This window comes from Eucalyptus grandis, chromosome 8 (assembly GCF_016545825.1).
Source record: "Eucalyptus grandis isolate ANBG69807.140 chromosome 8, ASM1654582v1, whole genome shotgun sequence".
Lineage (NCBI taxonomy): Eukaryota > Viridiplantae > Streptophyta > Magnoliopsida > Myrtales > Myrtaceae > Eucalyptus > Eucalyptus grandis.
The window spans coordinates 48,247,692-48,266,855 of NC_052619.1; the positions used below are offsets into that span (position 1 = coordinate 48,247,692).

Sequence of the window (19,164 nt, forward strand, 5' to 3'; positions counted from 1 at the left end):
TTTTTTCTTTGGTCAGTCGCCGGACGTGGCCAGTCAATTGATTGGGAGAGAGAAGTGCGGCTCAGTCCAAAATAATTCGTCTGATTTTGGCCATACGCGTCACAACCTCAGCGCCAACAGATGCGGCCCAATATTTTCTTGGGGGCTTCTAGTCCGACCACCCCAAAAAAGAAAAAGAAAAAGAAAAAGGAAAAAGCTCATCTGCTCGGGCAAATAAAAAGGCATTTCATATTTTCCCGAATCATTTCGATATCCTTCTTGAGAGTCGGACTTTGGAAGAGAAATTACGGGCAGAGTCAGTCAGGGCAAAGAAGAGATGCATCGTCTCGTTCCTGGCAATCCTTTCGTGGCGCTTGTCGCACCGATCCTTCTCGTTGTGCTCGCGCACAAGCTTCGGAGTAAGAGGAGAGCAACTGCGCAAAGAAACAAGAAAGATCTGCATCCTGGTACGCCTAGTCCTCCGATCCAGCCCAGCGGAAACGATTTCGACGTGTTCTTGAGCTTTAGAGGTGTAGATACTCGAAACGGCTTCGTCGACCACCTCTATTGCGGCCTCGTCGGTGCTAGAATCCGTGTCTTCATGGACGACAATGAACTCCGCTTGGGCGAGGGATTGAGCGAAGAGCTTAGGCAAGCCATTAGTAACAGCAATATTTTGATCCCTATTATCTCTGAGAATTATGCCTCTAACAAATGGTGCCTTCAAGAATTGGTTTGCATGATGGAGTGCCGAAAACAATGGGGACACAAAGTGTTTCCCATATTCTACAAAGTGGAACCTGCGGGGGCGCGATCTGAAATGGGTCGTTTTAGAGAGGCATTTCGTAATTACAAGCGGAGGTGTTTTGACCCAGAGGTTGTGGCCAAATGGAAGGAAGCGCTTGCAGAAGTCAGTTCCTTGAGTGGATGGGAATCAGAGAAATTTGCTAATGGGTATCTTCATTCTTTAACCAACACATTGTTTACTTTGATGATATGAACACCATACAATCTTTTTTTTTTTTTTTTTAATATGGATCCGATTCATTTGTTTTGATAATGAAAGTTTTTGGCTGTAATATTTTGCCTTCCTTTATGCATGGATTATCTAAGTTATATTTTTGCTTATTTCTACCTACATAAAGGTGGCATTACTGTGTTTACATTTACAATAAGATTTGGATAATTACGACTTCTGACGCCTCTAAAACAACCAAAAATAAATAAATAAAAAGAAGAAGAAGGAGAAAAACAGACTGCTTTTAAAGCTTCATTAGCCTCAATCTTTTTTCTAATAGAATACGTCAGGGTAATCTTAAAAAGAAGTTATGAGTGCATCTTCTGGAGCAATCACGGGATTGCTTTACCCCCTTTCATCTTAGCAAATAAAATAAGAATGGAAGTGGGGAAAAGATTTAAAAGTTTTCCAAATTACCCCAAGTTCTATTGTTTGTGCTATCGTTAGATAATACTTATGTCATTGAACTCATTTTCATTCGACAGGAGAGAAGGAGAATTGGTCAAATCGGTTGTGCAAAAAGTTTTGAAAGAGTTGAAGGAGTTGGTTGCTGATGATTATTTGGTCGGAATTGACAGTCCTGTGGAGGAGGTTATGGAATTGGTGAACAGGAATGCTAGTGCTACCCCGTGTGTGGGAATTTATGGAATTACGGGCATTGGTAAGACTACTCTTGCTAAAGTCATATACAATAAGCTGTCTGATCTGTTTGTGCATCGTAGCTTCATTGCTAACATCAGGGTATCATGCGAACGTCATGGTATTAATTACTTGCAAAATCAATTAATCTTTGATATGCGGAAAAGAGAAATTCAATTTTGCAATAGCGACGAAAGACTCAAGTATATCTCGTCTAGGTTTAAAGATGAGAAAGCCCTCATTATTCTTGATGACGTGGATACCACTAGTCAGTTAGAGGCTTTGGCTGGAAATCCTTACTGGTTTGGCTCAGGAAGTAGGATCTTTGTTACCACTAGAAACGAGAGTGTTCTTGATAGAGTGAACATCAAGTACAAGCGTGAGCAAATGCATGAGGAGCAATCTCTTCTCCTATTTTCTAGACATGCATTTCGAAGAGACCATCCTCCATATGAATTTTTAGCTCTCTCTCGTCTTGTGGTATCTACAACGGAAGGGATTCCCTTGGCTGTCAAGCTTGTAGGTTCATTTTTGTGTGAAAAACCATCACGAATATGGAGAGAAACAATACGAAAGATGCAAAATATGCCTCATATGGCCGTGCAAGAAAAGTTCAGGATAATTTGTGAAGAAATGGGGGAGGATCGAAAAAACGCGGAAGATGCATCTTCCGCTGCTACGCCTTGTCCTTCCATCCTGCTAAGTGAAAGCAAAAACGATTACGAAGTGTTCTTGAGTTTTAGAGGTGTAGATACTCGAAGAGGCTTTAGCAACTACCTCTACTGCAGCCTCATTGATGTTGGAATCCGTGTCTTCAGGGACGACGATGAGCTCCGTGGGGGCGAGAGTTTGAGCGAAGATCTTATGCGAGCCATTAGGAACAGCAATATTTTGATCCCAATTATCTCTGTGAATTATGCTTCTAGCAAATGGTGCCTTGATGAACTTGTTGAAATGATGAAGTGCAAGAATTGCTCAGGGCACATAGTGTTGCCTATATTCTACAAAGTGGAACCTGCGGATGTGTGAGATCAAAAGGGTCAATTTGGAGAGGCATTTCATTATTCTGGTAGGCATTTCGATCAAAAGTCTAAGGAATGGAAGCAAGCGCTGAAAGAAGTCAGTTCCTTACAAGGATGGCAATTTGCTAATGGGTAATTCATTCTTTAACCAGCACTTTATTTGCTTTGACGATGTCAACACCAGTCAAAATCATAATTTTTTATCGATCTGATTCATTTGTTTTAAGAATAAACACCTTTACTATAAAATTTTACCTTCCTTTATGCAAGGATTCTCTAACTTATATTTTGCTTATTTCTGCCTACATAAAAGCGGCGTAACTGTGTTTATCCCTACGAATAAGATTTGGATTATTATGATGACTTACGCCTCTGAAAGAGCCCAAAAAGAAGAAGAAGAAGAAGAGAAGACTGTCTTAGTGGTTTAGTAAAATATTTTCCGGTGTAGTTCTTCCATCTCGTTTTTCTTTCTTACGCCGAGGAAACACATTTATTATTCATCTTCCTGTCAAACTCCACGTTAGATTAATCAACATCATAGAACATAGATACTACTCAAAAGGAAAAATAGAAAAAAATGCTTCCTATTATGATCCATATCCTTAACGGACCACAGATTTTGAAATTTAATTCAGATCCTTAATATGTGCAAAACTTAAAGCTTCACTAGCCTCAAATCTTTTTCTAATTCAATACATTTAGAGTAGCCTTGAAAAATTTAATTCAGATCCTTAATATGATGCGGGGCAACCATATTCGCTGGTCAGTGGGGAAGAAAAACATACACTACCAACTAGGGGTGCAAGGCGTGTGGGTACTGGTATGTTAAAATAAGGAACGTAGCCTGGCAGGGCTCCTTATTTGAGAACTACCGCAGTTGGCCCTTGCAGGTGGGAAACCACCCGGGTAGAGGTGAGGCAAAAGGAAGAGACATCAACTATCTTCCTTGAGCCAAGGATCCAATACACGCCCACAGAGCAACCACGGGATTGCTTTACCCACTTTTATCTTAGAGATAAGATAAGAAATGGAGGTGGGAAAAAGATTTAAAGGTTTTCCAAATTATCCCCAAATCTATTGTTTGTGCTATCATTAGAAAAAAGCCATATCATTGAACTCATTTTGTTTGACAGGCCTGTGGGAGAATTGATGAAATCAGTTGTGCAAAAAGTTTTGAACGAGTTGAAGAAAGCAGTGGACTTGGATGATCTTGAGAATTTGGTCGGAATCGATAGTCACGTGGAGGAGGTTATGAAATTAATAAATAAGTCTGCTGGAGCTACCCTATGTGTGGGAATTTACGGAATGGGAGGTATCGGTAAGACGACTCTTGTTAATGTCATCTACAACAAGCTATTAAATCAATTTGAGCATTGTAGCTTCATTGCTGACATTAGGGAATTATGCAATCGCAATGGTATTAGTTACTTGCAAAATCAATTAATCAGTGATTTATTGCGAAGAAATATTCGATTGCATAACAAGGATCACGGAATCCGCATCATCTCATCCAAGCTTAAAGATATGAAAGTCCTCATTATTCTAGATGATTTGGGAACCACTGATCAATTAGCAGCTTTGGCTGAAAATCTTGAATGGTTTGGCTCAGGAAGTAGGATCTTTGTTACCACTAGAAATGAGAGTGTTCTTGATAGGGCCGGAGTGGACATCAAGTACAAGCATGAGGAAATGGGTATGGAGCAAGCTCTGATCCTATTTTCTAGACATGCATTTCGAAGTGACTTTCCTCCTAGTGAGTTTTCATTTCTCACTCATGTTGTGGTATCTACAACAGGAGGGCTTCCCTTAGTTCTCAAGGTTGTAGGTTCATTTTTGCGTGGAAAACCAGCAATGCTATGGGAAGAAACAATACATAAGATGCAAAAAATACCCCATGAGGAAGTGGTAAGAAAGTTGATGGTAAGTTATGAAGAATTGGAGGAGGATCATAGACAGATGTTCCTGGATGTCGCTTGTTTTTTAATTGGGAGTGATGTAAGAGTTGCCTACTACATGTGGGATGATTGGGGCTTTTTTGCGAGGGAAGGAATTGAAGTGCTGAGATCTTTGTTATTCATTAGTGTTGGAGATAATTATGAGTTCAGAATGCATGACCAAATGAGAGATCTTGCCAGGGAAATTGTGCTTGCAGAAAACTACTGCAAACCTCATAAACGTAGTAGATTGTGGCATTACGAGGAAGCCTTGGAAGTGCTAGAGAGCAAAAGGGTAACTTTATATTTTTCTTCTGCTCCCGTAGTAGTCTATGTTCTCTTGTTTTAAATGATGTTAATGTGCTGGTATTATTTTATTGACGTGATTAGGAAAGCAGGTTGCTCCTTCTTAGTTTGTGCTGCAGTTTCTCCTCAAATTTCCGCCTTTGTAGTTTAGAAAGTCATGGCCATTGACAGAGAATCCATTCACGAACATAATGTAGAAAACTGACCAGCAAATACTTAAATGCAGACTTTTCCATTTTCTATATTGAGAGAAACAAAATAACTGACCCAGGTAAGCCATAATTAAAAAGTACGCTTTCAGGTGAAGCCTAATTTAACTGATGTGCGTCTTATCTTGTATCGTTGTCAGCTGACATTTATGAGCTTATTAACTGTATCCAAAATTATCATCCTCATTAATTTTGAAATTTAGTTAATGCAGCTGAAATAGAATTATCAGTCGCCCTCATTGATTTAGTAAGTTATACACCAGCTGTTTTGTTATATTCGTAAGTCACTTGTTCATGCTCATTTATATATCATCTTAAAGACTTTGATAGGAATATTCGGGGAAGAGAAAAGGGGGAAAATCCCTAAATGTACAAACTCCTCTTCCTTAATGTGATATTACAGACGTGTGCGCTTTCTTCTTCTTTTTTTTTTTTTTTTTTTTTTTTCACTAGTTGGAGAGCACACAGATTGTTTGCGAAGACAAAGGGTTAAGAGAATAAGTAAAGAAAAATTACGTTTGTAGATTTGATTTATTTTGGAATGACCGTTTTCAATCAGAAATCGAAAATTTTTAAATTTGATTTTTGAAAGTGTCGGTGAAATTGAAGAACCACCTCGTAATTATCTCCATAACTTTTAGTTAGGGTTTTAGCTATTGTTTAATGATGGCATCAATAAATTGCATGGACTTTTATGGAAGATTTTAGGTATGAGTTTGAAACTGAAAATTGGTATCGAGTTTACTGTATATTAAGTAGAAATAATTGATATTATTTCACTGAGTTGGTAAGATGCAACATTTGTGATCCTCGGTTTTGTACTTGTAGGGAACTGGAAGGATTCAAGCCATTTGTCTAGAGCAAGGCAACTCTAATTATATAATTGATCAAGCGAGCCACACATTTACGGATGAACCATTTAGAAACTTATGGAACTTGAGGTTTCTTCACATGAGTTCTGTGAATCTTGTCGGAGATTTTAGTAAATTATTTTCTCAGTTAAGATGGCTCAAATGGGGGAATTGTCCTTCAAATTTTGAAGCAAGCAACTTCCATGTGGGGGAATTAGTCATACTCGATTTGTCAGGAAGCCCGATTTCAGATGTCTGGCAAGGATGGTATTCAATGATGGTATGATATAAAAATACATTTTTTTTTTCTTTTGAGTGGGAATAACTCCTTTCTGACCCCCATGATATATTCTTTCTTGCAGAAGGCAAAAAGCTGAAAGTTCTCAACCTCACAAGTTGCCATTCCTTAAAAAGGACTCCTTACCTCTCATCTTTTAAAAGATTGGAGATTTTGATCCTCAGAGATTGTCGCAACTTAGAGAAAATTGATAATTGTATTGGAAACATGGAGAGTCTCGTTTCCCTCGACTTGAGTGGATGTTCTGGTCTTAAGGAGCTTCCACTTCAAATGGCTAAACTAGAACAATTGGAGGAACTTCTTCTAGATGAAACAGCGATGCAAGAAATACCTTCCTTCATCAGTTATCTAAAGAAGCTAGAGACACTTAGTGCCAAGGACTGCAAATCATTGATTGGATTTCCGGACTCAATAGGCAATTTGGTGAATTTGTCGACCCTTGTCTTATCAGGTTGTGTTGAGCTTGCAACACTTCCACACGGCATTGGGTCCCTTGAGAATTTGCGGTGCTTGTCATTGGGAAGTTGCCAACAATTGAGAGAGATTCCCAAATCATTAATTGGGCTGGATTGGCAATTTGAAATTGTTGACTCAACTGGACTTGAGTGGATGTTCACGTATTCAACAGCTACCGCCTCAAATTGGTGAACTAAAACAACTGGAAGAACTTCTTCTAGATGAAACTGCGATACAAGAAATTCCTTCCTTCATCAATTCTCTAGAGAAGCTAGAGATGCGAAGTGTCAATAATCGCAAATCAACTCTTTAAGCTGTTTAGTGAATTTATCAATCCTTGTCTTATCAGGTTGTGTTGAGTTTCCGGATTTCTTGACAACATTGGGTTTCTTGTGAATTGGTTTTTATTGGGATGCTGTGATGGGTTGAGAGAGATCCCTACTCAATTGGGAAGTTGGAATTGTTGACTCAGCTGGACTTATCACGGACAAGGATCACGGAATTGCTTGAAGGGAGTTTTGGATATCCGTAACAATAGCATAGAAAAGCTACCATATGGTATTGGAAGGTTGAAAAAGCTCTGAGAGTTATATGCATGATAATGCTCGAATTTGGAGGGGAATACCAAGCATCCATAATCTTTTCTTTTTTTTTAAGTCGAGTGCATTTTGATTTAATGCCCAATAAACTGGAGTTCGTGTGGATTTTTATTCAAATGAGTAGTTTGTGATTTAGGTTGTTTTCATGATGAAGCAGAAGCTGCAGTATCATTTCTTTGTGATTTAGGTTGTTTTCATGATGAAGCTGAAGTCTCTCTGCTCATATGGTGAAGTTTAGGACCGTATCGATGATATTGATGATAGTGTTGTCTGCACAGCTTCCTTAAATAGTGCCCTATCTGCTACCGATGCTTGGAAGATCGTTAGAAGCAATAGTATTGAATAACTTTTGTCGGAATATTTAAATAATAAATTATATTTTTATATAATAATTTAAGTTTTTAGAATAGTTGACAGTGATTTTATAAAATTTCAAATGATAGAATAGGTGGAAGTCTTGAGTTCGAATTTTTCCAAGTCACATTTGTCTCCTCAATTGAATTTACACGCTTAGTGCTAGGTAGAAAGATCAAATTAAGCATGAGGGAGAGTGTGAGAATATTTAAATAATCGAAAAATGATAATGAACTATAAATTATATCAAAAGAAAAAGAAAAATTGACTTTATTTTTTCAAAAGAAACCATGTAATATAAGGGATACGTAGTAGTTGGGGTTTCGATTGCAAGAGTCAAGGTTTCTCGTGTTGTGGAAAACAAGTAATCGGAAGATAAAATAAATAGAGGAAATAAATCACATACCAAATTTATATGATTTAGTTGGTGGGACTTATTCTCCAAAGAGACCACCAAATGATTTCACTATAGATCAAACGATGTAATAAAGATCTCAATTATTCTTGAGTTATTCAAGCACTCTCATTGTATCTTAACTTACAATTACATTTAAAAACTCACATAGTGTTAAGCCTTCGCAATTTTTTAGAAAATAATATCTCAATTTCTCAAAGAATATCACAAATCTTACCACAAGATTCATGGACTTCAAAACACTTGCAATTTCTTCATGGTGTAATTCACGAAGAAGCAGTCTTTTGATACATTTTATCAAGATCATTAAATAATATCAATGTAATGTTTTTTCGTTAATTTTATTTTATGATTTAGGTAAGTGAGTGTAAGATGTGAAATATAAACTTTCCGTTGTTAATTTTATTGTAGTATTTGGATTAAGTCAATGTAAGTTTAATTATTTCATTGTTGAATTTACTCTATTGGTTTAGTATAGTAAATGCAATATTAACTAAATAGGATTTGTATATATATTCATTTTCTAGTCGGCGATGCTCGAGAGCACACAATTTATTATTTATTATAAAGAAGTTAGACTTTTGTCTAGTATTTTCATTAGAAAAACAGATTTTTTTTTTTTTTTTTGGTTGGTCATTGGCAAAACAGATTGAGAAATAGGATTAATACAACTGAACCTAAATGAGTTATATTGAAATGCGGTCTATCATTTTGATCTTTTTAAAATTTATTTTATTTTACTTTATATAATTTTTATATGTGAGTTCATTTTTGCTAGCAATTTTGTCACTCTAATTTGACCTAGAAGAAGTTTGCATATTAGTGAAGATAACTCAAAGTAATCTATTTTTGAAAAAAGAAAAGGCTATAATAGGTATGATGAAAAAGGTCGGAAGTACCCCGGGATTGGAAACAACCTCGTGCATATGAGTAACATTTTGGAATAAGAATTTATAATTCTAGCCTTGCAAGTATTTGAATTTCGAGGGGGAGGTGTGCAAATGCCATAGCGTCAATCAACAAATGACTAGTCAATCACACACCAAAAAAATTACTATCTAATCAAAGATGCGTTAATTAATCCAAAAGTCATTCGGATTGATAGGCATTATGAAAGCGACTTCCGCAACCCAATGACGCTCTATCTCTCGCTTTCTCTCTGTCTCTCTCTTTTTTAGGGTAAAATCAAAGTAGAAGTTCATTTTGTAATGTCATTTCATTTGCATTTCACCTTCCACCTACCCTTTTGTAGATCAAGACCAAGACCTCGGTGAGTTGGCGGGCCATCAAGGTGATGTACTGTCCATCTTCACCCTTCGTACAGGGCAATTGGCACTAGGGGTGTCAATGGGTCGGGTTGGGTCGGGTTTTGTTGTTACCCGACCTGACTCGAAACACAATTGGTCACATACTTTGACCTGACCCGAACCGACTTGAAACACATTAGAGCGAACCGACCTGTGTTTAGACCCTAATGTGTTTCGGGTCTGGTGGTGGGCCGGGCGGGTTGTTGGGTTTCTTGCCTCTTTTTTTTTTTTCACCTTTCTTTTCTATGGGGTTCAGGTTAAAACTCTGCAGCAATCATCCCATCCTAATCCCATTCTTATGCGAACAGGTTATTTTAAGAACTTGATTTTAACATCCATTCTTGCGAGTGATCAATCTAAGTCTTTTTAACTGATAAAAACTCAATAGCAGAGCACCAAGTAGAAGAACAAAGAGCAGCGAAGAAAAAATCCCAAGAAACCTAAAGCTTTGGCACTTCAACCTATTGGGCAGGTTCCATATCCAAAAGAAAACTGAGTTTTTTTTTATCAAACTCACCCATAAGACCACTGCAAATTCCTTTTCGATTCTCATGATTTATGAAGAGATAATTACATTTTGCAATAGTAAGTATCATTCCAATAACACCTACCCAACTGGCCACATTAATGAAGTCCTGAATTGCATAATTCAACTTAAATTCATGAAAGACTAGCTACACAGGATTAGCGAGCCACTACTCATGCTCCACTCTAGATACTCCAAAGAAACGTACCAACCTAATACTGCAGAGATGAAGCTGCTTCACGCTAATCCACATTGTTCCAATTACCCTTTTTTTCTTTCCCCACTATATCAAATTGGCCATTCACTACGAACTACATGAACTCAGCACCAAAGCTGATATCCCTGCAATTTAGCGCCTTTTGTGGGTCAATGTTCCAAACAGCAGAAACCAACAAGAAATGCCTTATCTCGATCTGCAGCTACTTCACAGGACACGACCAAAAAATCAACGGAGAGAGGTTCCTTTCAATGAAGTTTAACTGCTAAACAACGACTTACAGGAACACTTAAGTAATCATTTTCCAGTGAAATCATGCTATCTAGAAGACAAAAAGCATCCTCTAGCCAAGCAAATTTATCTTGGAGGAGTAGTCATCAGTGACAAGCAATCTAAGCGGCCGCGTAAGTAATAACACGCAGTAAATCAAGTTCCCACAACCAAAGTGAAAAAAATTTCCACAGACAACACAAGTAGAACCATTCGCAAAGATTGGCCGAGACCAAGGATTATACATATCGAGTCAAGAACCGAAAAGGCAAAAAGGAGGACATATCGAAAAACTCATCTTGACCCTCCCTTCATTCGTTTCAAGCAAGTGAAAAATCAAAACTAAACGCCAACACGGTCCAAGATACAACCACATCTCTCTATCAGGCACTTGATCAAACACTTGACGCGCGCTCATCAAGGAATCAGAGAAGAACGATCCAAACCCACTCCGAAAATCCCAAGAACTCACATGTCATCGCCAATGCCGAGGTTGTCGTGAGCGTCAAGAGTGTCGTCCTCACCTCGGAGTCCTCCTTTGCGAGCAGCTTCACTTGTCCAATCTCCCACAGAATTCGAACCCTAAACGTCAAAATTTCAACTCGACCCTTAACATGGGAAGGGGAAGGGGAGGGGTTTTCGGCGACGGACGGCGACAATCGACTGATCTGGCAGCGGCTAGGGTTCCGGCGTTGAGACGAGGGGTGACGACGGCGACGGTGAGGCAGAGGCGCGTTGATCGGAAATGGAGCTTGTTTGGGGGTAAAGATCAGAACGTGTTTGGGTTAGTTAACTTGTTTGGAATTTGGAACAGGTCGAACAATGTTCGAACCCTAACCTGACCGAAACATATTTCTTTACTTGTTTTTATCTGTTACCGGAATAATTTTAAGACCCGAAACACTTACTTAATTTGTTTCGTGTTCAGGTCAGTTCGGTCGGGTTTTTTCGACACCCCTAACTGGCACCTGATTTTCCGCTTCAAAGCAAAAGGTTATCGCTGTAAAGTCAAGTGCCCATGTGTGGAGGTCACCAGTGGTGGGCCAGCATCTGCTTCTCGCTTCTTAGTCAAGCACTAGTACAGTACAAATCTGCCGGTCCATGAAAGTAGAAAAATAATAAAGCTCTGCTCTGAAAAGTTAACTTATCTTTAAAAGAGTAAGCACTTTTATTTAAAGTTTTTTCAAATAAAAGTACTAATATCATTGAGGATGAGAAGACTAGTTGAACCATCAGGTCTTTCGGTAGCACTTGTGGGTGTAAAATCATAAGAACACTAGGTCGATGGGCTGAAATATTTTGAGATTGCTTACGGAGGTGGATTAGTTAAGGTGCACGGAAGTTGAGGGAGAATGAATTGCGTGATAATTGACCCGGCCTTGAAATTAGAAGGAGGGCCCACATGAGCCCGGCCGCTTGATAAATTCAGCCATTACCCCCTCGGCCTGGCCAACGCTTACATGTGAGATTCATTTGCCGTTCCCAATTAGGAAATACCATTGAAAAGGAAAGTGACCAAAGAGAAACAACTTCGGCCGGACCCAGACAAGGGGCAAAGAAGGGTCGACCGAGCATGGAAAGGACAAAGAGAGGAAATAGACTTAGCCGGCACTCATCAATGGAAGTGAATCTCAGCTGGCGAAAAGAAGGTAGGGCTAATTTTGGCCACAAATTCACATAATCTAGCCAACAAAAGGCACACGTTCTCAGTTGGACAGAATATGTTCAGCCACATGTTCACATATTCTCTGGATAGACAGGGGAACTCACGGCTGAACACATTTCGGGCGAGACTCACGGCCAAAGAGAACTCACTAGGCCAAAAACTCTTGATCACGCACATGTGAGGTGAGGACAAGAAGATACTCGGCTGAGATCGCGTGGACTCACGCTGAACATGTTCAGGAGAGGACGTGAGAACAAAAACAGAGATTGTATACGCAAAGGGACAAAAATAACAATTCGTCATAATGCCGATTCAAGTAAAACTATAAAACTCCAGATCAGGTATAATGTGGCTATCGATGAGCTAACGATGCCAAAATTTTCTTACCAATCAGCCTTTGGCTCTGCTCTCCACTTCTGAAATCTGAAGAAGAGGAAGGACGAGCACGTTTCACAGTCAAATGCGTGCGATTGTTTCTCACAGACCCGTGACCGAAGCAAATCTCAAAGTTCTAGAAGGAATATTGTCAAGCTCTGTCGGTGAGCACATAGCAACCGCGACTCCATTCCCAATCAGGTAGGCACTCCCTCGAATATTCCGTCTTTCCCTGCTATTTGGGAATCAAGGACATTGAGTTCAATTGACGAATTCGCAGCTCAATCGTGTGGAACCGAGACTGGTCTGTGAGAGATAACAATTATTTAGAGGTTGATATATCGTGTCTAGACTGTAAATGACATCAAATCCAATTCTGGAATTAGTTTTTCGAATTGCATATCAGCCGTTCGACAAAATGCCTGAATGGAGTACTGAAATGGATTTATGAAATTCGACAATCAGAGCCTCCTTTTATGCTCGATTTGTTCTTAGATTGTTGAATTGATACTAAATCTGTGTTTCTCTTCGATTTTGTAGCATATCCTTTGATGTCTGAGTCGGCCGTGATACACCTCGGCGAGACGCCATTCCTTTAGCCGGAGAAGACCACGGTTAGAGGCCACAATAGTCAATTCTTTCTTCATCGTTTGAATGTGCATATATGTGTTTTTTTTTTCTGGAATTGATTATTGTTTGAGATGTATGTTCTCGGTTATCTTGACGTTGCTGGGACTGGTCTGGTGTTAGCTGGAGTGGTGGCCGACGAAGATGACTTGGTGATGGAGGGCAACATTGGATATCGACGTGGGACGGTTTGGAGTTCCTGCGTGAGTTCGTTTGATGAAGTTTTGGTGTTGAGCTCGCCGCTGGCGAGCTCTTGGTGAAGTCTCGGGAGGGAAGAAGGGCAAAAACGGAAAATAAAGAAAAAAAGAAAACAGGAAAATAAATAAAAAATTAGAAAATAGAAAAATAAAAATCGAAAATTGAAAATATAAAAAGAGGTTGCATATGTTGAATCGGGTTGGGTCAAACTTATAGGTGGACCGGGCTAGAATTATCATTGGACTAGGCCGGGCCAAACATTTAATTTCATTGTTTGGGCCATGCTCAGGCCAGGCTCTAAGTCTAACCCGAGGTCAGACTCCAACCCGAACTGCTAGGGTCTAGGTCAGCTAGTGGTTGGCACTGAGTTAGCTTAAGTCCATTTTCTAATTAAAAAATAAAAAAATGGAAAATTTTTAAAAATAATAAGAATTTTTTTTTTTTTAGAAATTAGATACTAAGAAGGTTTTCTTAGATTTTGGTTTTAATTCTAGTTTAAAACTAGTTTAGCATAAAAAAATGTGAAAATCTTTTGATGACAATTGGATCTAAAATTGAATAAGCCTTTATGACTTTACAAGATTATTTTTGAATGATTTCTTTTTTAGACACAAGTTATCGTTTGCGCACTTTCTTTTTATTTTACTTGATTGTACACTTTCAATACATTGGTTTTTATTTTCTTTTTTAGAATGGTTAGGATGAATTTTAGCATTTTTGATTGGTAAAAGAATGCCCTAACACTTTGCTTAGCAAATAGTCAAGTTTAGATATCAAAATGGCACTAGTTAGATCACTAGTGTAATTAAGTCTCTGATCCTTGAATCTCTAGTTCCGTAAGAATTAAGATGAAGTTCCCATGTCTCAATTAGTTTCTAATCGACCATAAATGACTAGTGGCAACTCTTAAAAATATTTAAATTGTTGAGAACTTAAAAGAAATCGCATGTTAGGCGAGGTATGAATTTAGAAGAACTCACATTATTGATTAATGAACCTTTTCTCAGATAGTTGAAAAGATGATGTGTTTGAATTGTCTTTTCAATGAACCACTAGGATTGTCTCTTGGACACTTCTAAACCTATATTCTCGAGCTTGGCCCCTCGATGAGTAAGTCGCAACAGAGATCATGGTGTGATTTTGGAGGAGTAACTGTTGCCTAGAGACAAGTTGTTGTCGTGGCAACGTGAAGATGTGGAGCCAAAAATCATGAAGACAAGAAGATGTAGTTGAAACCCCTAGAGAACTGCCTATGTAGGCAGTTCTGTTCTAAATATTGTATACACTAATGCTCATATAATGTAGGTTGTTCATGTAATGTAAATTCCCCTCGGAACAAACAGCAAAAACTCATTATTCTTCAATTCTCATACACTAGTTGTAGTTTTAAGATGTTTTGTCATTAATTAAATTATGACGTGTATCTTAATTGTAGCTTTTAGATCTTCATTGTTGATTAAATTCTGGCATTATAACTTTATGTCATTGTATTATGTTATTGATCGGCTAAGCTTTTTATGTCATTAGACTTCATCGTTGATTAAATTCCAATGAAAGTTGTTCTTGGTGTTCCATTGATACAACTCATGTCTGGAATCACCACAACACTTGTCTCATTTTGAAAAAACTGAAGAACAAAATTTGTTTATAGATACTTCATTGTTGATCAAATTCCAGCGAAACATTTTTTTGGCACGTCTAGTGAGACTTGTGTGGTTCGAGTTGAGGAACTGCGATGGTGAGGACAAGGAATCTATTAGATACTTATGATGCCATTGGCAGCAATTAGTTGCTGCAACATGGCAAAGACAAGATAAGGCATTATGAATCATCAACCACTCAAGCATAAATCATGTCCCCAACACAAATCACAAATTGGTATTGCTTACTCAAATCCACAGTCCATTAGCACTTTGGTATATGGGGTGGAGGGTAGATTTAAATCAAGAGTACTGGTTTGACATTTTTTGTTAGACGAAAATTAATTTAGATAAATTTTTTATAAGAGTATCAATTTGAGATCTTCAATGGCAGGGAAAAAAAAAACAACCAAAAAGCCCAACTATATCCATTGTTACACATTTACCATAATTTTTTTTTTTTTTTTTTTTTTTTTTTGTGACATGAAAAATTCTTAACTTATACTTGTGGGATGTATTTACCCTAAACTAGTCCTAGATTAAATTGTACAAAGTTTTTTGAAAGAATTTATGTTGTTGTGTATGCTAATACTTAATAAAACATTAATTGAAACTTCATGGAATATATTATCCATGGATAGGATAATTACATTAGTTTTTCTGTTAATTCCTAAATATGCTATATTCAATCTTTAAAAATGCTAGATCAATTTCTCATAGTACTTTTTATTTGGCTTGAACAATATGACAAGATTTATTTCTTCAAATAAAAACCAATGCTCTCTCTCAACATTTTTCCCCTCTAGTTGCTCAATTCCTGGAATGTGATCTAAACCGCACCATTATTAGAGAGGAATAACATGCTGTTAGGTTAGCCATGTTCCAATAAGAATTGATGTCATTGATTGTACATCAACTATGATTTCGAATATAATATTAAGTTGAAAAATTGTTGATGAAGCGCAAGAGGTGACAAAGAGGAATCTCTTTAGTTAGGCTGTAGCAATTAAGCAAAGGCATTGGCTAAACAAAGTCAATGCCGAATTGATCTCAGTCGAGTCGAAAAGTACTAACATCAATTCACTAAGTTTGAGTGAAATCAAATCCATTAGAGGGACTAAAATAGGTGGAACAATTATTGTAGTCAAACTATTATGAGGGAACAATTATCAAAGGTTTGATGGACAATTGCGGTCAAGCATTAATTGAAGTTAAATCAATTAGTTATTGCAGTCAAGCTCCCAAGGGGATCAATTATACCATCAAATATGGAGCCTAAATTTGATTTCAATGAGTGAAAATGGTTATTATGAGAGGCTAGCCACCCATCGGAGTATGCAAAGAGCGCATGAGGAAATGATGCGCACAAACATCTGAAAAACAAGATTTGCTTCTGTCAATGCACTTCTTTACAATTTATTTTCACTCGTTTCACAACGATTTATTTCTAATCATGCTAGTTTTTTTATTTCTATTTATCCATCAACATGTGCCCTCATTCTTTTGGAAAGACGTGTTGTCATCAGTCGATTCATTTCATCAGTTTAGAACCCATTCATCAAGTGTTTTGTTCATTTTTTGGTGCATGGGCGTTTTTCAAATTGACGTACAAGAACTGTGATATTTGACTAGGATTGTCAATCAATCAAAGCGCAATAGTTCCTTCTGTCGAGTCAATGAAGTGGATATATCCACTGCCGTTGGAAGTCTTGGAATTAAGTTTAGTTTGGTGCACTGCTTGTTATTTTTTTTTTAATAATATTTTAATATTTTAGAATATTTTTTATTTTATTTTTTCTTTTTTATTTTTATTTTTATTCTTTTTTATTCTTTTTCTTTTTTTCTTCTCATCTTCTTCCTCCACCCGGTTTTTCCTCTTGAAATGTTACTTGTCGAAGTTTCTGTTACAGCTTGTCCGAATCGAATCATATAATTAGTCGATTCACATGGCGTCGGCTAATAATATGCATCCTTTCAGCAAAATACCAGCAGTATAGTGGATGAATACTATGGGAAGATAAGAAGACTAAGAAGCCCATCCCATGTTTTCCGGATACAGAATTTCTTCACCTTTTCCTCTTCTTTTTCAGCAAAAATGGGAAAAGAAGAAATTGCTGCCCCAAGTTCAAACAGACCGATTTCTGCTTCTTATCATCTATGGAAAGACTCACGGTACAACGTTGGATCTTGGAACTGAGCATATAGAATGGATGATTATATATGTTTAGGAAATTTATGGCGTTTCATGTACGTATTATAATGCATTTTTTTGGACATGCTTTTCCTCCCAGTTTTTTTTTTTGGTCGTATTTCCTCCCAGTTTGTGCAGGGCCAAAAAATCATTCCGGTTTAGAGAAAATGATCAACTAACTGCAAAATAAATTCAAACTAATTGGATTTCGAGCAGCTAAAGTCGACAACTGATGAATGTAGAATGTGGCTTAATCTCATTCAAGGATAGGCCCAACCCGTTCACAAACTTATAAGTAGTCCCCAGCATTTACTCTTTATATGTCTAGTCCAGTTAGGTGTCTTTTGGGAAATCTTTGACTAATAAAAAAAATACAGTACTTCGTATATACTCTCTCTCTCTCTCTCTCTCTCTCTCTCTCTCTCTCTCTCTCTCTCTCTCTCAAGTCGACAACTGATGAATGTAGAATGTGGCTTAATCTCATTCAAGGATAGGCCCAACCCGTTCACAAACTTATAAGTAGTCCCTAGCATTTACTCTTTATATGTCTAGTCCAGTTAGGTGTCTTTTGGGAAATCTTTTACTAATAAAAAAAATACAGTACTTCGTATATACTCTCTCTCTCTCTCTCTCTCTCTCTCTCTCTCTCTCTCTCTCTCTCTCTCTCTCTCTCTCAAGTCGACAACTGATGAATGTAGAATGTGGCTTAATCTCATTCAAGGATAGGCCCAACCCGTTCACAAACTTATAAGTAGTCCCTAGCATTTACTCTTTATATGTCTAGTCCAGTTAGGTGTCTTTTGGGAAATCTTTTACTAATAAAAAAAATACAGTACTTCGTATATACTCTCTCTCTCTCTCTCTCTCTCTCTCTCTCTCTCTCTCTCTCTCTCTCTCTCTCTCTCTCTCTCTCTCTCTCTCTCTCTCTCTCTCTCTTACCAAGATCATAACTTATCAATTTTTGTATTACAGTGGGAACTGCACATTGAATTTGTCTTCCTTGCTCAAGATCTTAAATTGACTCGTTATACTTATGTATTCTTAGGTTTTATCATCATGAGTACAACATTGTGTTATTGATGCTTGTGAGATGGTGTATTCCTTGCTTTTTCATCTTTATACATTAATACACTACAGAGTTTATGTAATGGAAATATTCTTTACTTCAAATCACAAGACAAGTAGAAACAAGACCTATCGTCTCTGAAAAGAAAATTTATGTTTCACGTCCCGGTGCATCGAACGTCGTTATGTCCATAGGATTCTCTTTCTTTTTTACCTTTTTTGGGACCATATGGTAAGATTCGAGGAGCCACTCCTCTTGATCCATTACTTGTATTCATTTACTTGCATAGCCAAGACATAAATGTATCCATAAAAAAGGCAAATTCTATTAATGAGTGCCTTAACAATACTTATTCGTCACCAATTAAAGAAATTTTATAGTATATATTTTCCTCATGTTATATTTAATCAGTACCTTTAGTAGCTTAACTAGATAAATCATAAAAAGAGGAGAAGTCTTATTTGAAAATTTTCAATTAGGAAAACAACTAAATTGGTTGAGGATAAATTCAGATCAAACTTGGAGTCCAGGGAAATCGATGACATAATATTAATTATTTATAATAGATTATTATCACTCATTTATGAGCTCACATGATGGTTTTTTGTAGTTAGAAAGTCATTATGATCAGTTCTTTGATACATATAAGTTAATGTAAAATTATATCTATTCCAGATAAATTTGAACTTTTGATGGCTAAATATACATGCCTCTAAAACGAATTATACTTTTTAGTGCGATACTTTTAAAAAATGATATATTTGAGGGCTTTGTTACATGGTTTTAGTATCACATCTAGTCCCTAAGTAATTATTATTATTACTATTATTATTTATGAAAACTCACTTAATTTTGTCTTATTTTCATTGAAAATCATATGAAAATATCAAATCAAGACTAACTATTAATTGGTGATTTCTACATTTAGAAATTTACCCAATCAGATTGACATTCCCATTAAGATTAGTTTTACACTGTATGCAACAATTGCATCTTCATTT

The 19,164-nt window shown here is 37.2% G+C and overlaps 1 protein-coding gene and 1 long non-coding RNA gene across 2 annotated transcripts; both read left to right on the forward strand.

Annotated features, from left to right (window-relative positions):
• Positions 1–250: 250 nt before the first annotated feature.
• LOC104414836 (disease resistance protein RUN1-like) lies at positions 251–6,904 on the forward strand. The gene is made up of 5 exons (XM_039300051.1): positions 251–933; positions 1,483–2,664; positions 3,792–4,887; positions 5,936–6,241; positions 6,290–6,904. The coding sequence occupies exons 1-5, from the start codon at positions 317–319 to the stop codon at positions 6,902–6,904; spliced, it is 3,816 nt and encodes a 1,271-aa protein (XP_039155985.1). The 5' UTR covers positions 251–316.
• Positions 6,905–12,049: 5,145 nt separating this feature from the next.
• Positions 12,050–14,656, forward strand: LOC120287589. Its single transcript, XR_005545718.1, has 3 exons — positions 12,050–12,642; positions 12,982–13,055; positions 14,323–14,656. It is a non-coding gene; the product is annotated as an uncharacterized LOC120287589 (long non-coding RNA).
• Positions 14,657–19,164: the final 4,508 nt, after the last annotated feature.